The sequence below is a fragment of the Schistocerca serialis genome, chromosome 6 (assembly GCF_023864345.2).
Source record: "Schistocerca serialis cubense isolate TAMUIC-IGC-003099 chromosome 6, iqSchSeri2.2, whole genome shotgun sequence".
Classification (NCBI taxonomy): Eukaryota; Metazoa; Arthropoda; class Insecta; order Orthoptera; family Acrididae; genus Schistocerca; species Schistocerca serialis.
Window position 1 is genome coordinate 335489758 of NC_064643.1, and position 23133 is coordinate 335512890.

The 23133-nt window shown below is 38.7% G+C and overlaps 1 protein-coding gene and 1 long non-coding RNA gene across 2 annotated transcripts in view; one reads left to right on the top strand and one right to left on the bottom strand.

Annotated features, from left to right (window-relative positions):
- Positions 1-876: 876 nt before the first annotated feature.
- LOC126484235 (uncharacterized) lies at positions 877-8186 on the top strand. Its single transcript, XR_007587827.1, has 2 exons — positions 877-1052; positions 7778-8186. It is a non-coding gene; the product is annotated as an uncharacterized LOC126484235 (long non-coding RNA).
- A 488-nt stretch (positions 8187-8674) lies between these two features.
- Positions 8675-23133, bottom strand: part of LOC126484234 (transcription initiation factor TFIID subunit 6) — a 131461-nt gene continuing 117002 nt past the window's right edge. Inside the window, exons 10-12 of the mRNA XM_050107650.1 lie at positions 21959-22080; positions 16678-16869; positions 8675-9538 (exon numbers count right to left, since the gene is read on the bottom strand). Of these exons, the coding sequence (XP_049963607.1) occupies positions 9437-9538; positions 16678-16869; positions 21959-22080 (416 nt within the window). The 3' untranslated portion in view covers positions 8675-9436. The remainder of the gene's footprint in view (positions 9539-16677; positions 16870-21958; positions 22081-23133) is intronic.

Consider the following 23133-nt stretch of genomic DNA (forward strand, 5'->3'; position numbering starts at 1 on the left):
GTACCTTTATTCCTTATCGCATAGTTAACTCTCTTTAGAAGAAACCTTAACAGTTCTGGCGACATTCTAAGTTAATTAAAGGAACTTATTTGATCTTCCGTTATAAATTATTTCAGGAAGCATGCTGATCAACCGAGCTGACGTCTTTTCTTCATCCAGTCACGAATCGAAACACGTTTCTTATTTTTTTTCTAATGCACCGATTCCACGCAACAAACTTTTAACTCCCTCACATCTCGTGCGATGTGCAGCTGCCAAAAACTTTCATTTCAGACGCGACTCAAGGACCCACAGAACGACGAAACTGGAGGATACACTGGTTTCGCCGTGTATACAGTCAAATATGAAACCTTTGCGTGCAACTCATTCCACGCAACGAGTGGCGCAACCCAATGTTGTCGTGTAAACTAAGCTTAAAACATGAGGTTTACATTTGCATCCTCTACAGAGAGAATTATTTCAGCTTCTTGGATATACGATGGGAAATAATTTGGTATGTAACAAGAACATGAGTGGACCCAATATCAATCTTTATGGCACACCTGTAATGATTATTCGTTTTCGTGTACACCCTTTGGTTTCTCAATGTGAAACACTATTATTTTAAGTAGATAGAACAGAGTGTACGTGCCCCTGGAAGTTTTTCATTCAGGAGAAAACTGGGAACTTTTTAGAATTCTGGGAATTTTTCATTATTTTAGTCTTCAGTTTTTTTTAAATTTTGACTGATAAGAACTGATAAACAGCAAAATGTGTGAAAAGCACTGAAGACTATGAAATATTTCATAACAATAAACTGCTGCCGATGACCATGACATCACAACTGTTTACATTAAGTTCGTTTGAGCCGTTGCCAATAGGGTCACACGGATGCCCGGTTGAGTTCGGTATGGGCAGTGCCTTTCCCCACTAACGGCTGCTGGAAGGATGTTGCCTGTATCAGCAGTAGTAACAAGTAGCCAAATGCTACCGGGAAAAATTTTTCTGGCGGGTGAAAGCTGTCACATTCGCCCATGCTCAGAGCAGTCTGGTTTGTAGTGGGGAGTTTCCACGTGAGTCGTATTTACTTTTAGTGATTTTGCTCTTTTCTCCTCGTTTACAGTTATCACGTCAAATGAAAACAAAATGGATATTTGTGGCTAGAGCCGTCAAGTGAATTAAAGTACATTCACATAATTACAGAAGGCTAAAATATGTTATTAGTTTGTTTTCCTATTCATTAATTGCCTTGCAAAATGATGAAGCTATTTTTGTGGGTTTGCTAAAGAAATGCGACGTTTATTAATCTTTTCTGCAGAGGGTAGTCAATTTATTAGAAACGAAATGTTTCATTCCACACTATTGGCTAGTTTCAACTGTCCCATGAATTTCAAGTGCACATTTTTCATCTTCTGGCACGTGTTTCATTATGCCATACTGAAGAACCCAAAATGAGATAATACAATACTGATACCCCAAAAAGATTTGCATCCCGAAAAGCGCCTACTTCATTGTGAATCTGAACGTACGAACGTGCACTTTAAACTGAATTATGCATTTTAGTATGGTTTAAAAAATTCCGATGCCCCAGTGACCTCTGATGTTCAATTCACACACACACACACACACACACACACACACACACACACACACACACACACACTTACAACGTCATCGTAGCTGCTCAAACTAGCCTAATTCAACATTTCGCGGGAAAATATTGTGAATGACGTGTTGAAAGGCGTTACTTTCAAAGTAAATTTACTTACATGCAAGATGAATTATGCTACTTCTGAGAATGTGCAATGAATTTCTTAAATTACAGAACTTTTGACTCTCACTTAAAACTTAACACATTGAAGACCAGTCACTTTAAAGAATTTCGAGCCCAGAAGACCAGACATTGCCATTATTTAAAATTTTAGTGGCACAGTTGTGTGATGTATCTTAAAGTGTAACACATACAAAGAGACCAATATTGTAGTTGAGAGCTTAGCTTTCTTGTAGCTACACTACATTAATTTAAACCATTAACTTTTCCTATTTGTGTGTTCACGCTACTTAACAGTGATATTGCTAAATGCTATTGGCTGACCACATCACTGTCCTATGCTCTGAATATCTGCTGTCATTGGCTGGCGAGATCACATGACGAGCTATGATTGGCTTACAAAAACGCATTTCAATCTCGATTTCAATGCTTCCGAAATTAACGTGGTGGGTTTCGTGGAATTCGAATCTGTACTTTCGTAATACGAATATGAAATATGCAGCGTAAATGTTGCTGCACATCATAGATCTTTCCAAGACTATTTTTGTTGTCTGAAGTGCCGGGAAGTTCCACACTGGTGTATAAAACCTTTACCATTCAAAGGATTTATATTTTTACAGCTCTGAGGGAAAGTATACTGTCACCTACCAAGGAAAAAGTGTATTTTTCACCTTGGAAGAAGTGTATTTTCACGTGGGAAAAGGTCTTTTTTAACCAGGAAATCCGGGAACTTTTTTTTCTTGTTCGCGTGTACACACTGTAGAATCGTTTTTCATCAGGATCTCTGAAGTCATGATATCTGACATTCTCTTGGAGGATGGTATGAACAACACAGAGACATACTTCTAACACTATCTGATTGGTCTTCGACCCCCCCCCCCCCCCCCCCAAATAACTGCTTTGAATCATGGTGATGTAAGACATTTTGATTGTCAGTAGTTAGCAGCAGGTTGGTGTACCAATCTCCTCACTTATATCCATAACATCTTCTGAGCATCTCATAAAGCGAGGGCATGTGACACTATTCAGTGTACCATCCACTAGATGAGGACATAAAGCTCGGTCGATCACGATGGTGCTACTTCAGAGGAGTAAGCTACGTGCTAACATCAGGTTTTGGGTTCTCACTTTGCTTATAATCAACACCACCAGCAACTCTTTTAGCCACACATTTACAGTTGACACATCTTCCAGAATGGTACGAACATTTCACCAGGCTGTCAGACAGACAGAATCTGTGTTCCCAAACTAAGAGCTCATTCTGCAGAGTTATGGTCATCTAACTGGTGACCTTAGCTGATTAATATAGTCTGTCAGACATTACACTGCAGAGGACAATTCTTTTTTTTTTTTCTTTTTCTCACTTTTTTTTTTTCAAGCAATTTGCATGCTTTTGATGTTAATAGTTTGTACAAACTGAATAATATGTAATGATACATATAACAATAATGATAATAATAAAGATATCAATCAAATCACGTAGATATGCCCACAAACATACAAGTTAAAGTTTTAGATCTTCTTTTGCACAGTCAAAAATATCCCTCTATAGCAAAAGAAAGCCTTTTAAAGCAAGTTTTGTAGAACATTCCTGAAGGTTTTAAATGGGATAGTGTGTTCTTCTGGGGGCAGTGCATTGAACAGTTTTACTCAAACGTACGTTTAGCTATTGTGAGTCTTATTCAGTGTTGTAATGCTTTGGTCAATCTTTTCTTTGTGACAATGGACTGATTGTTTTAATTTGTAGCTCTCTTGATTTTATTGTGTGTAGTCTGGGCAACTACAGTAAATATAAATAATGATGATGGGTCTGTCATAATGGCCAGCAGCCTACAGGTATATTGATTTTCAAAACACTCGCTACACATCTGATAGTCTTTTTCTGCCACATAAAAACTCTTTTTGCCCCAGTGGAGCTGGCCCAACGCAGTATGCATATGTTTTCACTCACACATGCTCTTATGTAACAGGTATATAACTCTTGGTAATTTAGTACATAAAGAACCTGTATGGAGATTCCAAGTTAATTTGTACATCTACGAGTTTAATTGACATACAATTTGCTGTTGGTTTTGCATAAACAAAAATTACATTTTCAGTTTTATTTTGGCTTACAGTTGATTACTGTTTTTAAAACAAATACTCAAAATGCTTCGGTCAGCTCTGCTTTATTCCTTTAGGTCCCCTATGTCATTTCATTTGCAGTGAAAGTTGTATCATCAGCATACAGAACTGATTTCCATGGCATGATATTATACATCACAAACATCATATGTCCCAGCACAGAACCATGAGGCACACCTTTTGAAACATCTAGGAACCTCGAGCACATATCATTACATCTACATCTACATCTACATGATTACTCTGCAATTCACATTTAAGTGCTTGGCAGAGGGTTCATCGAACCACAATCATACTATCTCCCTACCATTCCACTCCCGAACAGCGTGCGGGAAAAACGAACACCTAAACCTTTCTATTCAAGCTCTGATTTCTCTTATTTTATTTTGATGATCATTCTTACCTATGTAGGTTGGGCTCAACAAAATATTTTCGCATTCTGAAGAGAAAGTTGGTGACTGAAATTTCGTAAATAGATCTCGCTGCGACGAAAAACGTCTTTGCTTTAATGACTTCCATCCCAACTCGCGTATCATATCTGCCACACTCTTTCCCCTATTACGTAATAATACAAAATGAGCTGCCCTTTTTTGCACCCTTTCGATGTCCTCCGTCAATCCCACCTGGTAAGGATCCCATACCGCGCAGCAATATTCTAACAGAGGACGAACGAGTGTAGTGTAAGCTGTCTCTTTAGTCGACTTGTTGCATCTTCTAAGTGTCCTGCCAATGAAACACAACCTTTGGCTCGCCTTCCCCACAATATTATCTATGTGGTCTTTCCAACTGAAGTTGTTCGTAATTTTTACACTCAGGTACTTAGTTGAATTGACAGCCTTGAGAATTGTACTATTTATCGAGTAATCAAATTCCAACGGATTTCTTTCGGAACTCATGTCGATCACCTCAGACTTTTCGTTATTTAGCGTCAACTGCCACCTGCCACACCATAAAGCAATCTTTTCTAAATCGCTTTGCAACTGATATTGGTCTTCGGATGACCTTACTAGACGGTAAATTACAGCATCATCTGTGAACAACCTAAGAGAACTGCTCAGATTGTCACCCAGGTCATTTATATAGATCAGGAACAGCAGAAGTCCCAGGATGCTTCCCTGGGGAACACCTAATATCACTTCAGTTTTACTCGATGATTTGCCGTCTATTACTACGAACTGCGACCTTCCTGACAGGAAACCACGAATCCAGTCGCACAACTGAGACGATACCCCATAGGCCCGCAGCTTGATTAGAAGTCGCTTTTGAGGAGTGTACCTTCTGTGTCCAACTGTCAAGATACATTTCGGTAAGAGTGAGTGTTGGATCTCGATTGCCATAGCACCTATGTTTATCCATTAGAATCCAATGACTCAACGAGTCAAATGCATTGCTCAGTAGGGCATCAACAGATGACTTTGCTTCAAAGGCAGTGAGTACTGTTGAAACATTTTCAACAGCTTTCAGTGTAGATGAATTTTCGCAGAATCCTTGTACTGAGTTTTCCCTTGCAGGTGACATGTCTGTAAATTTGTTGATACATGCAATGTTACACTATTTTTGAAAGTATTGGTACAAGAGAAATGGGATAGTATTTATCAACACATGACTTGTCTCCTGACTGCTATCTTTAAGCAGGCTGGAAAAGAGCAACTCACAAAAATCTAATTTACTGGTCTTCAATGTGTTTGCAGTATGATGTTCGCCATCTTGTTAACAACAAAATTTGACAGACCACACAAGTCTTCTGATTCTGAGTTGCTGAATTTTGTTATAGCTACTGCAGTGTCAGTGACAACAACTTGTGCCTGCCTGAATGTAGATGTTTCAGGTTTGTTGCACGGCTTGAATAACTTTGTTACTTCTAGATGTTTATTAATGCCTGATTTATAGACATCACGTTTTAAGCTGGGTGTTGTTTGTAAAAGGAATTAATAAAGAAATTATTCATTCCATCATGTGTGATATTAGTAGCAGTATCAAAAGTGCTTCTGTTAGTATTTCCCAGTTCCAACTTGATAACCCTCCAAGTCAGTGGTGGATACATATGGGGAGTGCACGCCCCTGTTTGCAGGGCCACCCGCGCCGCCCCTGCCAGTCAGCCCGCATGCTATTTGTTAGTTTCTTTCATCAGTTGACTCACGAGTTATCGAGTGGTTGTACTTTCCTATGTAGCATGCACGTTCACGTCATCGAATTTTATACATTTCTGTCTGGCACATAGATGGCTAATACACACCTACGAGAAAAGTCGTAGACATTCTAGTGATCTCGATATGTTATTCTGTCTGGCATTTGTTTGAGAAAAGTTGTGAATATTCTATTGTTTTCTTGTGCAGAGAACTTTCAATATGTAGCGTTATAAATACGGACTATTCGCTGAATAGGAAGCTAGTTTATATTCATAAGCAGAAATATTAAGACTGAATAAGAAAAGTCCAAGTGCAAGTGTGAAGATTAGTCAAGAGTGAGTGTGAGCAGTTGATTAAGAAGTATTAAGTATCAAATGATTTGATTACTTGTTATTACAGTAAAGGTAAAGGCAGCTTTAGATACATTTAGTGCCCCCTCCTTGAGGTTTTTCTGTACCTGCCACTGGTCCAAGCAGCCTTACATTTGTTTTGTGAATGCTGAATATAGTTATCATGTGCCATTCATTTCTGTTTTATAATTTCTGATATGTACCTCTTCTTTAGATGAAGGTACTGAAGTCAGTCTTCTTCACTGTATTTTGATCTGTTACAGAGATTGACAATCTGTGTTCTTAATTTTTTGAGGTGAGGTGTGAACCATCAAAATAAAGTTGTATATTACTTTTGCTTGTTTTCCGTTGTCCATGTATCAAAAAGTATAGCTAAGAGAATGGTGGAACAAAAAGTATTTATTTTACTCTATCAGGTTCTTAGATGCTAGATTGACAAAGCTGCCAAGCTTCATCAATATTTGTGAAAAGAGACGGGAAGCTGAACTATTCTATCACACACAACTGTAATTTGGAAGTAGTGATATGCATATCATAAACAATTCTAAAGTATATGCATCATACACATTGCTCTGTGGGATTTTTTTGTCATCAGTTTTAACCATGTCCCTTCATGATCTGATAGATTTGCAGTATTAAAAATCCCTTTGTCACACACATTCCTTTCTATATTTATTATAACATTATCCAGGCATAACTGGCTTGTTACTTGCACATAACATATTGTGAGACCCGAGGATGTTGTAACCCTGATGTCAATATTAATAACCCCAAAGAGTAAAATTTAATTTTGATTGTATTTTCGCAAGTGGGAGATTTTTCTATCTAATACCTCTGTACACACATCAGTGTTGCTGTCAGAGGTACAGTACATAGGCACTACAATTAGTTTGGGACCAGGTAATAATATAGCACCTGCCTCAAATACACTCTCAGTGCAGAAATTACTAATGTCAAGATTAGGGCATTTTGCTGAAAGAGCATTACTGAGATATATGTGTAGTTCATTCTCATTTAGCCACTGTTCATTACTACATAGAACAGAATTTTTGCTTTCTCCTAGTTGAACATTAAGATCTGATGTTGACATGCTAAAGTACCCCGAAGTTTACAAGATAGAGGGAAGGAGATTGTCCTGTTTGAACGCAGTTCACTTTGAACTTTGTGAACACTGTCAGTCTCCACATTTAACCTAAAAGAGATTATTGGTGAGATTGTTGATCCCAACCTAACATTACTTTCTGAGTATTTAGTATGTGAAGCTTGTTTACTATTATCTAAAGCACTTGCTTGGTTACTAGAATACACTCAGTTCATTTAAATGTGAATCGTGGCAAGTATGAAATCTGCATACAGTTAATTTACATTTGCCATGCTAACCTTTTTTAAATGTTTACGTATATTTTCGAACTGTTGGTTTACAGAGGACTACCATGGCAGATCATAGCTGTGTGGAATATTGAAAACCAGGACATTGGTGTGTGTCAGCATACCCTAACATTGCTTCAAATCTTGAGTGGCTACGGAGATTTCATTCTTATAATCATCATGTGAGTCTCCAAAAAGTACAATGAAATCATTGGAAGACAACTTACCTGTTTCTGACAGTTCTGTAAGTTTATTAATTCCTGCAAGTGACACACCATGCTTAATAAATGCTGCTGCGGGCACATTAACATGTTGCAAGTATGTGGCAAGAAATGCTGCGATCATGGCTGTCCCCAAGGATGGTTACTTAGTTCTGTAGTTTTGGCTTATGGTTGGACTGAGATTGGGGAACAGAATTATGATGTGTTATATGCCATAAGCTAAATAAAATGGGGAACAGAAGTAGTGTCCTGTTGTAATTACATATCTTCATTACCAAGCCATGTGGGAACATAATTGAGAGTGGCATCAATGAACATTTCAGCAAACCTTAAGGTCAGCACATTTTGGTTGACCACATTCACATTTGATTTCTTATTTGTCTGTTTTTTGGAATGGGTTGAACTGGGCAACACCCACTAAATGATTACTGTAGAAAACTATTTCCTTAACAGTATGACTAGAATGGAAAGCTATTTCTGTAAGAGTAACAAATGTTTATGATATCTACCTAATTTCGCAGAGGAAAATTTACACACATATTACTCCCTTCATTTTTTGCCACTCAGCTGTCTTTATTATTTTCCCATTTAAATGCTATCAATTGCAATATCACAAACATTCATCTACAGGCACAAGGACAAAGAAGATGGTGTATTCAGGAACATATATGATATGATGGCGAACACAAGGAAACTGCTAATTATCGATGTATTAAAAAGTACAGCAAAGAGGATGATATAATAAAAAGTATTTATTTTACTCTATCAGATTCTTAGATGTTTAGCTACAAGAATATCTAGTTAAGTATCCGAGGAAATAAATGAAGGTGCAGATGGAAACCACAGTCTCCTGGAGACTACTCACCATCTAGCAGGATGAGAAAATTGTTCATAAAAGCCATTACTATGAAAATGATTGCCTTTTAATGCAGATATGTTTGTCTTCAGGAGAGCATGCATAGTAGAAAAAATTTAAATCACCTGGATACAGTGTACAATATTTTGAGCATGGTTATAAAGATCAGGCAGCCCAAAGTGGCATCTCCTTAGACTTAAATAGCATACTAGTCCAAAAACAAAATATCAATTGGGGAAGGGGGGGGGGACTTCTGCTAGTTAAGGAAAGTACTTAATTCACATTGTGTATATTGTGCCAGGATAATATATACAATCATCAAAGAAATTGGCGTCATGTACAGTGATACAATACTTTTCTTTACATAGCTAAAATGACAGTTACTGGTTATGTTGCTATCTGACCACTTTTTGTAAACAATAACAATGGAAATTAGTGACAGCAACTTTTAAATTTTGAATGCACTATTATCATTTTGCAGATATAGATTAAAAATAAGCCACTTGCAACACTCAGTTTTTTTCCCATAATTTCACACTTATTTCTGAAATAAAAAAGTTCTTACATGTATTTACATTTTTGTACAAATGATTAACTTTTTTGGTGAATTGAGAAATTCACCAGCTAAACAGTTTATGTCAACCGAGGTGGTGCTCATCTTGTGGCACAGATGATTCAAGTTTCACAGACTGCTGACCTTGTGTCACGAACACAGACTTCACTCCAAGGTTTGAGCTAGCCTGAAATTAAACAATCAACTGTATTAGTAATAAGAAGTCTGCAACAAAATAAAAATTAGAGAAAATGTGATTTTTTCAATGAATGTGAAAATGTCAACTTAGTTTTTTAATACATAAAAGTACTTCACAACTGTAAACAGAAAAAAGTAAAATCAATCTGACAGAATTGTTATGCCCTGGTTAAATAAATGCTACCTTGCTATAGATTTGACATTGACAAATTAAGCTCACACACATGTGAACAAATTGCAGGAACAGCAAAATCTTGAGACGAAGTTATTTTGACTGTTCAATGGAGTACATACTGTGGTGAATATCTGTTACAGATGAAAGAGAGTATTCCTGGCCAAGAGAAGTCTACTTAGGGGACTTCAACCTAGATCCTTGTTTTCACAGGCAGAGATAACAATTGTGCTGTACATCTTGTGCATGACTCAAAGTGACAACTTGATTTTTCTTCTGACTGGTTTGTTGCAGCCTGCAATAACCTCTTCAACTCATAGTAGTAGCCTACTTGCACACTATGCCCAATTATTTGGTGGATGTGTTCCAATCTCTGTCTTCTCCTGCAGTGTGTTCCTCTACAGCTGCATCTAGTACAATGACAGTTATTCCCTAATGTTTTAACACACATCCTCTCATTCTGCCCCTTCACCTTGTCAGTGTTTCCCATATGTTTTGTAGCACCACATCTCAAACACTTAGTTTCTCTTCACTTCTGGTTTTCCCAATGTCCATGATTCACTACCATATAATGCTGTGTTCATACATTCCCAGAAACTTCTTCCTCAAATTGAGGCCCATATTTGATAAAAGTAGACTTCTCTTGGTGAGGAATACTCTCTTTCACTGTGCTAGCCTGCTTTTAGTGTCACCCTTGCTGCACCTGTCATTGTTTATTTTGTTTGCAAAGTAGCAGAATTTCTTAGCTTCATCTACTCTGTGATCACCAATTCTGATGTTAAGTTTCTTGTTATTCTCATTAGTGCTACTTCTCATTACATTTCTTACTTTTGTTTACTCTCAGTCCATACTCTGTACTCATTAGACTGTTCATTCAACTCAACAGATCCTGTAATACTTCACTTTCACTGAGGATAGCAATGTGATCAGCGAATCCTACCACTGTTATCCTTTCACCATGAATTTTAATCTCACTCTTGAATCTTTCTTTTATTTCTGTCATTGCTTCTTCAATGCACAGACTGAACAATATGTGCAAAAGGCTGCATCCCTGTTTCACACCCCTTTTTAATGTTAGCACTTCTTTCCTGATCATCCAGTGTTACTTCCCTGATCTTCCGCCGTTATTGTCCATCCCTGGTTCTTGTATGAAGGTTGACTGAAAAGTAATGCCTCCACCTTCGTAACTCTTCAACAGTTGGCAGCATTGGTATGCGACAGGTACTGGCTCGTTCTGTAGCATCATCTCTACAGCTCCAGTTGGCAGGAAGCCTTAGAATTGAACTGTTGTGTTGCTACAGTGTAAAGTATGGAACACTGCGCAGTCAGTTGGTCAATGCGATATAAGCAACATTCAGTCACTGAATTCTTGACAGCAGAAGGTGTCGCCCCAAAGAAGATTCATCAGAGAATGAAAGCAGTTTATGGTGATTGTGTTGATGTGAGTACTGTGTGTCGTTGGGTGAGTAAGTCTGAAGATGTTGATGCGAGAATATCTGACCTGCATGGCAAACAAAGAGTTGGACATCCTGTGTCAGCAAGCACCGAGTTTCACAAGAAAAAAATGTTGACGGATTGATACAGGATGATCGTCGTATCACTCAGAGAGAAACTGCAAGCACAATCAGCATTTCACAAGAAGGTGTGGGTCACATTATTGCTTTGCTTGGCTATTGGAAGATCTGTGCATGTTAGGTACCCCGGATGCTGACTCCTAAATGAAAGCACACAGACTTGAAATTTGCCAGAAACTCCTCTTGAGTTATGAGAAAGGAGGTGACGTCTTTCTCCATTCAATTGTGACAGTAGACGAAACGTGGGTACACCATTACGATCTGGAGAGGAAGAGTCAGTCTATGGAATATCGACACAAAGACTCGCCCCAAAAAAAGAAATTCAAGATGCAGCCCTCAGCAGGAAAAATCATAGCTACAGTGTTCTGGGATGTAGACGGTGTTATCCATGTTGGTTTCCTTGATCGTGGAACAACAATAAATTCAGAGTGTTACATCACAATGTTGCAAACTCTGAAATGACAACTAACAAAGGTTCGAAAGGAAAAGGGAAATGTTTTCCTGTAGCATGACAATGCCAAACCACACACTTCACGTGCAAACCCAGCAAAACTTCAGAGACTAAATCTCACCACTGTACGGAATCCTCCATACAGTCCAGATTTAACACCGTCTGGCTTCCATCTGTTCCCGATAACGAAAGACAATTTGTGGGGACATCATTATGCTTCTGATGAAGACAGTGAGAGTACTGTGAGACTGTGGTTGTGGAAACAGAGCGTCGACTTCTTCCATGATAGCTTCAGAAAACTTGTTCATCGTTGGCAGAAATGTATCCAATTGGCTGCTGATTATGTGGAAAAGTGGATATTGTTAATTAAAGATCACTTTGTAAGGATTATTTCTGCGTATGATTTATTAAAATATTCCCATCCAAACCCAATTAATGAAGGTGGAGGCATTACTTTTCATTCAACCTTCAACCTTTTCATATATGTTGTATATTACATGTCTTTTCCTTTAGCTTACCCCTATTTTTCTCAGAATTTCAAACATCTTGCATCATTTTACATGTCAAATGCTTTTTCCAGTTCAACAAATCCTATGAACATGTCTCGGTTTTTCTTCAGTCTTGCTTCCACTACTAAGCGTGTGTGAGGACTGCCTCTCCGGTGTCCTTACCTTTCCTAGAGTGAAACTGATTGTCATCTAACACTTCCATTTTTCTGTATAGTATTCTTGTGAGAAGCTTGGATGCATGAGCTGTTAAGTTGATTGTGTATTTCTCACACTTATCTGCAATTGCTATCTTCAAAATTGTATGGATTATATTTTTCCAGTAGTTTGATGGTACATTACCAGTCTCTCAGATTCTACACAAAAAGTTAAATAGCTGTTTGGTTGCCACTTCTCCCGATGATTTTAGAAATTCTAATAGAATGTTATACATCCCTTCTGTCGTATATGACCCCACAGAGTCCTTTTAAATTCTGACTCTGATACTGGATCCCCTATGTCTTCCATATCAACTCCAATTTCTTCTTCTATCATGCCATCATACAAGACCTCCCGCCCACAGAGACCTTCAGTGTACTCTCATTCCACCTATCCTCTCTTCAGCATTTAACAGTGGAATTCCAAATGCACTCTTAATGTTATCACCCTACCTGTTAATTTCATTGAAAGTTGTTTTGGCTTTTCTATATGATGAGTCAGTCCTCCTGACCATCATTTTTTTTCGATTTCTCCACACCTGCCCTGCACTTCCCATTTATTTCATTTCTAAGGTGATATATGAGGGTAATCTCAAAAGTAAGGTCTCCTATTTTTTATAAGTACATAGACCTGTTTATTTCTACAATGGTTTACATCAGTTTACAGCTTGAACATTTAGCTATTTTCCGACATAATCACCATTTCTGTCGCATTTTTGTAGATGCTGTGGCAGTTTTTGTATGCCCATGTCATACCAGCTAGCCACTATGCTGTTCAGAAAGTTATGAACCTCTACTTTCACCTCGTCATCGGAGCTGAATCACTTTCTGGTCAAATGTTCTTTTAACCTAGGGAACAGGTGATAGTCCCTGAGTGCCAAGTCAGGACTATAGGGTAGGTGGGTGATTATGTTCCACTGAAACTGTTGCAGGAGAGCAACAGTTTGCCGAGTGATGTGTGGGCAAGTGTTGTCATGGAGAATGTGTACACCCTTGCTCAACATTCCTCTTCTCTGGTTCTGAATTGCCCATTTGAGTTTTTTCGGAGTCTCACAGTACCTGTCACCGTTAATTGTGGTCCCAGCGAATCAGCTCCATTGACGAGGTGAAAGAAGAGGTTCATAACTTTCTGAACAGCATGACGGCGAGCTGGTATGATATGGGCATATAAAACTGCCACAGTGTCTACAAAAATTCATCGACAGAAATGGTGATTATGTCGAAAAATAGCTATAAGTTCAAGCTGTAAACTGATGTAAACCATTGCAGAAATGGACAGGTCTATGTACTTATAATAAAAATAGGAGACCTTACTTTTGGGATTACCCTCGTATATTGCTGTAATCCTGTTGTTCCACGAACATTTTTCTACTTCCTTCTTTCATTGATCAGTTGAAGAATATACAAAGATATTAATGGTTAGTTTGTAGTTCTGATTCAGTTCATGGTGTCTCTACAAACCAGCGGCCGTACACCACAATGGCAATGTATATTTCATTTGCCAAAAGGCTAGTGCCTTCTGAGGAGCAAAAGAGATTCTTCTAACCAGCTATTAATGCAAAGGTAAAACAATACCTGGTAAAAACATCTGCCTGACATTTTCAGGTGAGCTGTCATAGTCTGACAGTAGCTACTCGTATTGCAAAATTTATTAATGCCCTGTATGTAATTCATGCATAGGTCATGTTTGTAACTGAAGAGATTGATGGGATCACCATGGGACTTAGTGTGTGTAACCCCATGGAGACAACAAATTAATGGTGTTTTTGCACCATTTCAACTCTATTCATAAGAACATCAAAGTTATCACAGAAACAGGAAAGTTGTTTCTATCACTCTTGGATGTTCTATGTCATTAAGTTCATTGTAAGCCCACTCACTAGGATTTATATTTAGCATCTTCAAGTTTTCATCATCTCTCACAAACCATGAGTGTGCCTAAGACACTTGAACTCAGAGCTTGACATTCTGAGAGTTTGCTTTAGAAGCTAGTTCATCTATGAGCTGTATTCAAGGAAAATGGATACTACATTTGCAGATCAGCAGGGTATTATCATCTAACACAAAAAGCTAGCCATTGGACACAGAGAATTGTATACCTCATTCAAGATAGGCAAGATCCTCCAGAAATTTTAAATTAAAGTGCTTTCCTGTCTACCACTTAAAACCGTAGACCTTCAATTGCTGAAGGATGATTAATTATACCAGAAGGCTGGAGTATACAAATTTCCTCGCCACTGTGGCATGGTTTATATAGGTCAAACTGCACACAGTCTGTGGGATAACTTTCCACATAAAATCAACACACTATTCTCCTATTATAACATGTGAAGCCCACCGTTGCTGAATATTTTGCATCCACCAGGCATTATTGAATACAACAACACAACAATTTTGCTTACTCTTAATTCATTTTGGGATTCCATTATTAAAGAGGTCATGGAGATATGCATGACAGAAAATCTTACTGACCAGGACAATACCTATAAAATGGATATTGTGTGGAATCCTATTATTTCCACAGTCTTTTCAGCAAAGACAACAAAATATGCCAAAGACCAAAGAAACTGACAACCCACCAGACAGTTAAGATTAGCAGTCTGCCATCGAGGTCTTGCACTTACATTAAGAGCACAAGCACAAAACATATACTGCTTACTTACATATTGTGTGATGTTGGTAAAAAATGTCACTCATTGACAGCTCAACTGGAACTGTCCCACAGGTGCCCAGAGCAAATATTGAGCATGATAGAATAGTAAATGATGATCAGTTGCACTCCCATACAATCAAGTATTCAGTACACTGGGAAAATTTCTACAGTCACAATAACTGGTAAATAATACTCTCCTAGTCTTCTCTACCAACTAGATCAAATAGTATCTGAGAAGAGTCCTGAATTATGTACAAAGTGAAAAGTTATCTTTCTTCAGATCATTGCACACCTAACCACAAATTGTTGAAATGTCTACACTCTTCACTAGATTTGGCACAACACATATTCCAACATCTAAAGAAATTGTCACTGGAAAACATTTGCCATGCAATGAAGAACATTTACCATACAATGAAGGTGTGGGAGCTACAAATACGTATTTTTCAGACATGCAAGAATTTAATGTCAGTGGTGTAATCAAGTATCTGAAAAATTGTTGGACAAAGTTCAAAACAAAAACCACAACTGCACTAAAAAGTAAGTGCATTTTTGTATGACAAAACAAATCTTTTCGCTGTTGGGTCGAGAAATTTTCACACATTCTTCTCATAGATACAGACATATGATTTTCTAATGTGAGATTCCCTTAAGGGAATGTAATGCAATCATTTTTTTTTGACTGACACATCAGAAATGTATTTAATCGTAAAACTTCATATCTCTGTGCTTCAAGAATGTGGTAGTACCCCACAGTCAATTATTAGAGAACTGTTGTCAGTGCAAAGTGGAAGATGTGCTAAAGGAGTGCACCAGATTAGAAGTGAGCACAGTAGCTGAGTGATTTTGGTGGGCCAAAGGACTATCCACAGAGGATATCCATTGTGAAATGCATACTGCATATGGTAAAAACTGGATTTCACAGAAAGATGTAGTATGGGGAAGGGGGGATAAAAAGAGAATCAGTTCATGCAGCTTCCATCAACAGATAAAGTTATGGTTACTCTGTTTTGGGACATGCACGGAGTCATATTGCTCAAATTCTGTCAGTATTCATCTTACTGTAACACTTTGTGGGAACTACAACAGGACATACACTGCAATAAACCTGGTTCTACTGACAGCACACCCTCACACAACAAGACAAAATCACGGAAACTGCAAACATTCAACAGAGAACATTGGGAATGTCCACCATAGAGCCACAGTTTGGCCACCAGTGCTTTTCAAGTGTCTGGGGCCCCGAACAACCATCTGATAGAGTAACACTTTGAAGACAATGAGGCCATAGCCCAAGAGGTCACTGTTATGCAACAGGTGGCACAGTATAGGCTTTCAAGGTTTTGTCAGATGATGGGATAACTGTTTACATATGCAGGGGAGTGTGTTGAAAGAAAAGATATTTCAGGCTGGTATCCTTAGTGCTGATGTCAGTATCCCTGTAATCCAACTTATTTATTGAGTCACCTTTGTAGAAATAAGTCAATTAGTAGATTGCTTCCAACTTCACAGTACTCTGACAGCTAAGGAAATGTGTTCAGATTTTAAGAGTTTAGATAATGTAACAAGGATTACCTGTGTCACAAGAGTTGAGCTGTTACTTGAAGTTTGTCCAGAATTTGTCATTGAAACTACAACCAACTTTGTCATCTGAGAACTTCCTGCTGATGCAGTAACCACCTTCTGTGTAGTTACTGCTTGTGCTGATGTCACAAACTTAACTACTGTGGCTCCAGGATTGGAAGGTGCTCCACAGGTCTGTAGAGTCTGTTATGAAAAGAATAAAATCATTAAGCAAATCAGAGAGTGTGATTCAAAATGACAATATACTTGGTAACTGTGATGTCTGAAAAAGTTGTACCAAAATAGAACAACGAGAAACTTCAGTGAAAATCATTCACACAAGCACATTTCACTGTTTGATGAAATAAAAAAGTATTATTACAAGTGACGAGACAAGACATAAGTTAAAGTAAAATCTAGAAAAAATGGAGTCTAAACTGTCAATAAAATGACTGTGTTCCATATGATTGAAGGCCTCGGCTGTAAACAAAGGTGAGAAGCAAGTGAATTGTTTCGAGAAATTGTACAGTAAAGTTTCAATAAATTCCGATAAACGAGATGTTTCAAGTACGTACTTTGTGATACTTTATTCATGAAGTCATTGTTTTAAAATATTTGTAGGGTGAAGATAAATTTTTAAAATCATCAAGCGATTAATCTCTTCAACATTCTTTATTTCTTCCTGACATTCGGGATTGACATTCAGGGCCGATCTCTTGTGTACTCAGTCCAAGATTTCTGGCTGCCATAAACTGCTGTATCTCTTCTCTTACTAACTTGTTTTCAAAGAGAGGCAAGGTCATGGTGACGTCCCACAACTACATAGGGAGTTGCTCATACCTCTTTTGACTATCTCTTCTTTTCTATTGTTGGATTTCCTCCATAAGCTGACAGCATTTGATGAATTGCTCTGTTGTAAGGAAGGAAGATCAGGGTTTAATGTCCCGTCAACAATGATGTCATTACAGATGGTCTGTAGTGACATCCTTTACCAGAAGAGTTTGCTACATGTTTTCTGCGACTTCTTTTATTAACCATGAGATCCTCTCAGCTTCTGTCATATTCAGATGCACAATATGGCTTAGGGCCAAAACATACTGTATGCATGCCTCCACAACCGAGGTCCCTAGAGCACTCCTGTGAGGTGGCACTCAACTCAGTGGCATGAAGTTCCTGATCACTAGTCTTTGTACTGAAGCCATGGATTATATCCCAACCATGCCGTCAGTCTCTCATAAAGTGAGGGCATGTGACACTGTTGATGTTGATCCATCCATCAGATGGGGACGTTAAGCTCAGCAGCCCCATTTGTGTTCTTCAACAGCAGTATGTTGTGTGCTGGCACTGTATTTTACTCTCTCACTTCTCTCATCATCATCATCATCATCGCCATTCATCATCATCATCATCATCATCATCATCATCATACAATAAAAACATAATACTGCACTATTCACCCACTCATCTCACTCACCTGCATTCCACAATACACATACGACACAACTCTTGCATATCCACATGGGTAAGGGACCAATGGGTGTCTCCCAAGGTGATGGGCCCTGTTCTTCTATTGTTATTCTTCTAAGTGGATTTTCTGCTGATTGTTACCAAATGTTTTTTTCAGTTTGGCCTGGAATTTGTTCCAGCTATCAAACTTCCCTTCGCTGTCTTGAACCATTCCTGGCCTGTGCCAGCCAAGAAAAAGTACAATTTGAAAAATACATCACGTCATCCCGTATGCTGTATTTGACGACTCAGTTGAATCCTTTCAGCCATTTCATCAGGTCCTGACTAGTGCCCCCAGAAAACGCTGATGGGTGCCTGATGTGCAAGCGACTTGCTGCTGTCTTAGAATCAACTGGTCTCCGACCTCCCACAATCAAGTCTAAATCCTAAAGCATGGTCATCAATGAAGTTCAACATTTATTACTGAAAGCATGCTTATTGTGGGCACCATAGTAAAACAGAACAGACCTGCCTCCTGGGGGGAGAATGCTGCTATTTATACAAATGTCGAATATGCTACAGTACACAAACATTACAAACATATGAAATATTGAGAACCTTCCAGAAATGATAAATACTAAATGAAAAATATTTGTTGGTGATTGGATTTGAGCTGGTAACATGCAGCCGTCCACCCAGTGATGCCATACTGCACGCAGCACAGGTCACAGTAATATTATCTGTGGATGGTGCTCACAGGTGACAAGGAATTGGGTAGCTGCATCTCACTCAAAAAGTCAGGACACTGGGTGGTTGCTTGCTCTGTTACATATAAACAATACATGATGGTCTTTGGTGCAGCAGATGGCAGAGTGCAATGGTAGGAAGATACAAATGTGTTAACTACAGTGCTCATAATACACGGATATAATTACAAATGATATTTCCTGGCACATGACCCATACATTTTGAACATTTAAGTGCGAGTTTACGTGAAATTTAATATGTGTAATTTCTCTTTAGCCAATTACGGCCAAATAAAAATAATTCATTGACTGATTCCTACAATGAAGTCATGCAAAATGTCTACTTACGACTTCTGATGAACAAGTGTTTGACAGACGCGTATGGAGTATTATGTTTGAATGCTTAGTAGTTTATCATATTTTTATATATACACTTACATTTGGTTAGTAGTTATCTATCATCAAATACAGAAACAATAAAGACACTTCAAGAGTTTAATTATGTCAATGATAACACTCTTCATATTCCTCTTTTTAGATTGGTTTTAACTTGATTACAATGTCACAAAATGTTACACTGTGTCTTATGAATCAGTGAACCAGAAATTAAATCATAGTGGCAGGTGACATGCTCTCCCTGTCTACAAAGATGTCATTCTGGTACATTCAGAATTAGTAAGAAACAAGTGGTGAGTCTCAAAGTACTCAAACTGCAAGTGCTTCAAATGCCATCAATACCACTGGGCCATCACACGTACCAAACACATTGCCAGAAAGCATTGCCATTGGAAAAACTCTGATAAAGTATTAGAAGTGATGCTGGATATAAATGCCTCTTATCACAGAAATACCAGTCAGTTCAACCACGTCAATATTTTCTGTAGTCACAGGCATTGGGACCCTAGTCATGTTTACTTAAAGACTATGCTGGACCAATTTTGGGAAGCTGTAAATAGTTCTAAATTTTCATATGTGATGCAGATGTCGTCTATAATGTCTCTGAAAACAATCCAAGCTTTGTCTAGAATATTCTTGATCAAAGGGTTGCTGAAATCATTATTTACGGACAATGGCACTCAGTTTTTGTGACAAGAGTTCCAACTTTTCTGTGCACAAAATGGGATATCACATTTCAAATTGTACCATTGCACCTTTGTCACATGACAAAGCTAACACATCAGTACAATAGGGATAATGCGTTCTTAACTTTTCTTTCACAGTACAGAGGCACTCTGCATGATACAAAACCACCAGCCAAAAAATAGCAAGAAAGACTGTAATGTACATTACTGTAAATGTACTTCTGCATCCACAGACCAAACATGCACAACATGCAAGAACGAAGTTTTGCAACCATCAAGCTCTCATTACCATACTGTAAAGGTATCATGGGTTCCAGTCAAAGTGATACAACACTCAGAAACAAAGTACAGTCTCCAAATTAATAATAATGTCACAATGTGACACAGAAACCAAATGAAGCCACACTGTGCCCATGCATATATAGATGGAACTCCTGGGTTTCTTTCTTTTATAGGCTCATACGACTAAGATCTGCCAACGGTCTTGAGGACCTATATTTGCAGCCAGAAGTTGCTCTTGATTTTGTGACATGCGGAGGGGGGGGGGGGGGGGGGGGGCAGCTGCGGCAAATAAATGATGTCACAGTGGAGATCCACTTCGCACCTCACCCTACAGACAGAGACATGGGTGTCGATGTGGCAAATAAGTTTGACCAACTGCCCCCTCACCCAAGTTTTGGGTATGGTTTTTCTTAGGCAAATGTCAGAGCGAGTAACATGAGTGCACCTACCGTAATACACACTTTGACAACCACTGGGAAGCATGAAGCTAATGAAAAACGCCCAGGGTAGGGTTGGTGTGTCCTCCCGAAGGTATGAAACAGCTATACATGTGGACATACATCCTCAAATACAGATATGGGGAGATTCATGGCTCCACTCAGTCAATATACAACAGTACCACCAGTACCTCAAGACGGCATCAGGACCACATCTACAGAAGGGTCAAACTAGACATTCTACATGTGACAGTAGTTATCGATCACTGGAGTCACGACTCGACCAGGGTTGAAGACAGATCAATGCAAGTGAACAATTATTTCTTGCCAAACACTGTCTTCATACTACAGTTACAGTTTAAATTTTCTATTAATTATTGCTAATCTGTGTAGCCATCTTTTTGCCATAGATGTTGCCTAACCCTCCTTAGCCCTGTGCCGAGCCTGTATACTTGCTGCTTGCAAGCAAGCCAACTCAACCATCAAGCTCTCATTACCATACTGTAAAGGTATCATGGGTTCCAGTCAAAGTGATACAACACTCAGAAACAAAGTACAGTCTCCAAATTAATAATACAGTTACAGTTACAGTTTAAATTTTCTATTAATTATTGCTAATCTGTGTAGCCATCTTTTTGCCATAGATGTTGCCTAACCCTCCTTAGCCCTGTGCCGAGCCTGTATACTTGCTGCTTGCAAGCAAGCCAACTCATAACTGCTGCTTTCAATGGTATATGAGTGTCTTCTAGCAGCATTTATGTTGACACAAAGTGTATTTGATGAATACAACAAATACCTTTATTTATAATAAATATTTTTCTGCTACTGCAATGCACTCTCGGTAAGCAATTTCTAGATAGCTAAAGCAGAACTTTGGCTCTCATCTCTCCCCGCTTGTCTAGTGGTTTATTGCCTTTTAAAAATTGACAGTTATTTTAGAAGTTTTCATTCTTTTCTGGGACAATACTTGTAAGAAGATGTAAAGAAAAATTCCAAGCATAAACACTAGATAAAAAAATTGTGTGCAGAAATATGTTGTCTTGGTAATGAAAGCAGTTTACAAAATTGACACAATATGATGGGAATACAAATAATGTTCTTTTGCGAGATGATGTATTAGCATTCAGTTTGGATCATAAAAAAAATATAGCACTGACAAATGAAGGTGGAAAGCCACAGTAAAATAACTAAAAACAAAACTATGTGAACACAGATGCATACCAACAGGATAACCTACTACAGGTACATATTTTGTTTATAGTCTTTAAGGTATTTGCATCTTTTTAAAGTCTTCAATTACCTGACTTGGTGTTGGTGGACGAGATGTCACAATGACATATTTTGAACCAGTGTTAGGAGTTACAACAGGTCTGTTTGCAGACGCTCCACCAACCACAAATGTTCTGCCTTGCTGTGTGTTTCCTGAAACATTAAATGTAGTTATTGAATTAACAAATCACACACACAATATTATGAAAAGGTTAGACTGTTACACACAACATAGTGGAAATCTTGAGTTGTAGACAGGCACAACAAAAAGGCTGCTAAACATGCGACCTGTCAGCCAAAAGGCCTTATTCTAAAGCGCGTGCACACGCACACGCGCACGCGCACGCGCACACACAAAAGCACAACTCACACACTTACACTACTGGCCATTAAAATTGCTACACCAAGAAGAAATGTGATGATAAACAGGTATTCATTGGACAAATATATTATACTAGAACTGACTTGCGATTACATTTTCACGCAATTTGGATGCATAGATCCTGAGAAATCAGTACCCAGAACAACCACTTATGGCCGTAATAATGGCCTTGATACGCCTGAGCATTGAGTCAAACAGAGCTTGGATGGTGTGTACAGGTACAGCTGCCCATGCAGCTTCAACATGATATCACAGTTCATCAAGAGTAGTGACTGACGTATTGTGACGAGACAGTTGCTCGGCCACCATTGACCAGATGTTTTCAATTGGTGAGAGATCTGGAGAATGTGCTGGCCAGGGCAGCAGTCGAACATTTTCTGAATTCAGAAAGGCCCCATACAGGACCTGCAACATGCAGTCGTGTATTATCCTGCTGAAATGTAGGGTTTCGCACGGATTGAATGGAAGGTAGAGCCACGGGTCGTAATACATCTGAAATGTAACATCCACTGTTCAAAGTGCCGTCAATGCAAACAAGAGGTGACGGAGATGTGTAACCAATGGCACCCCATACCATCATGCCGGGTGATACGCCAGTATGGCGTTTTGCCATTCGTGCACCCAGGTTCATTGTTGAGTACACCATCGCAAGCGTTCCTGTCTGTGATGCACCGTCAAGGGTAACCGCAGCCATGGTCTCCGAGCTGATAGTCCGTGCTGCTGCAAAAGTCGTCAAACTGTTCGTGCAGATGCTTGTCGTCTTGCAAATGTCCCCATCTGTTGACTCAGGGATCGAGACGTGGCTGCACAATCCGTTACAGCCA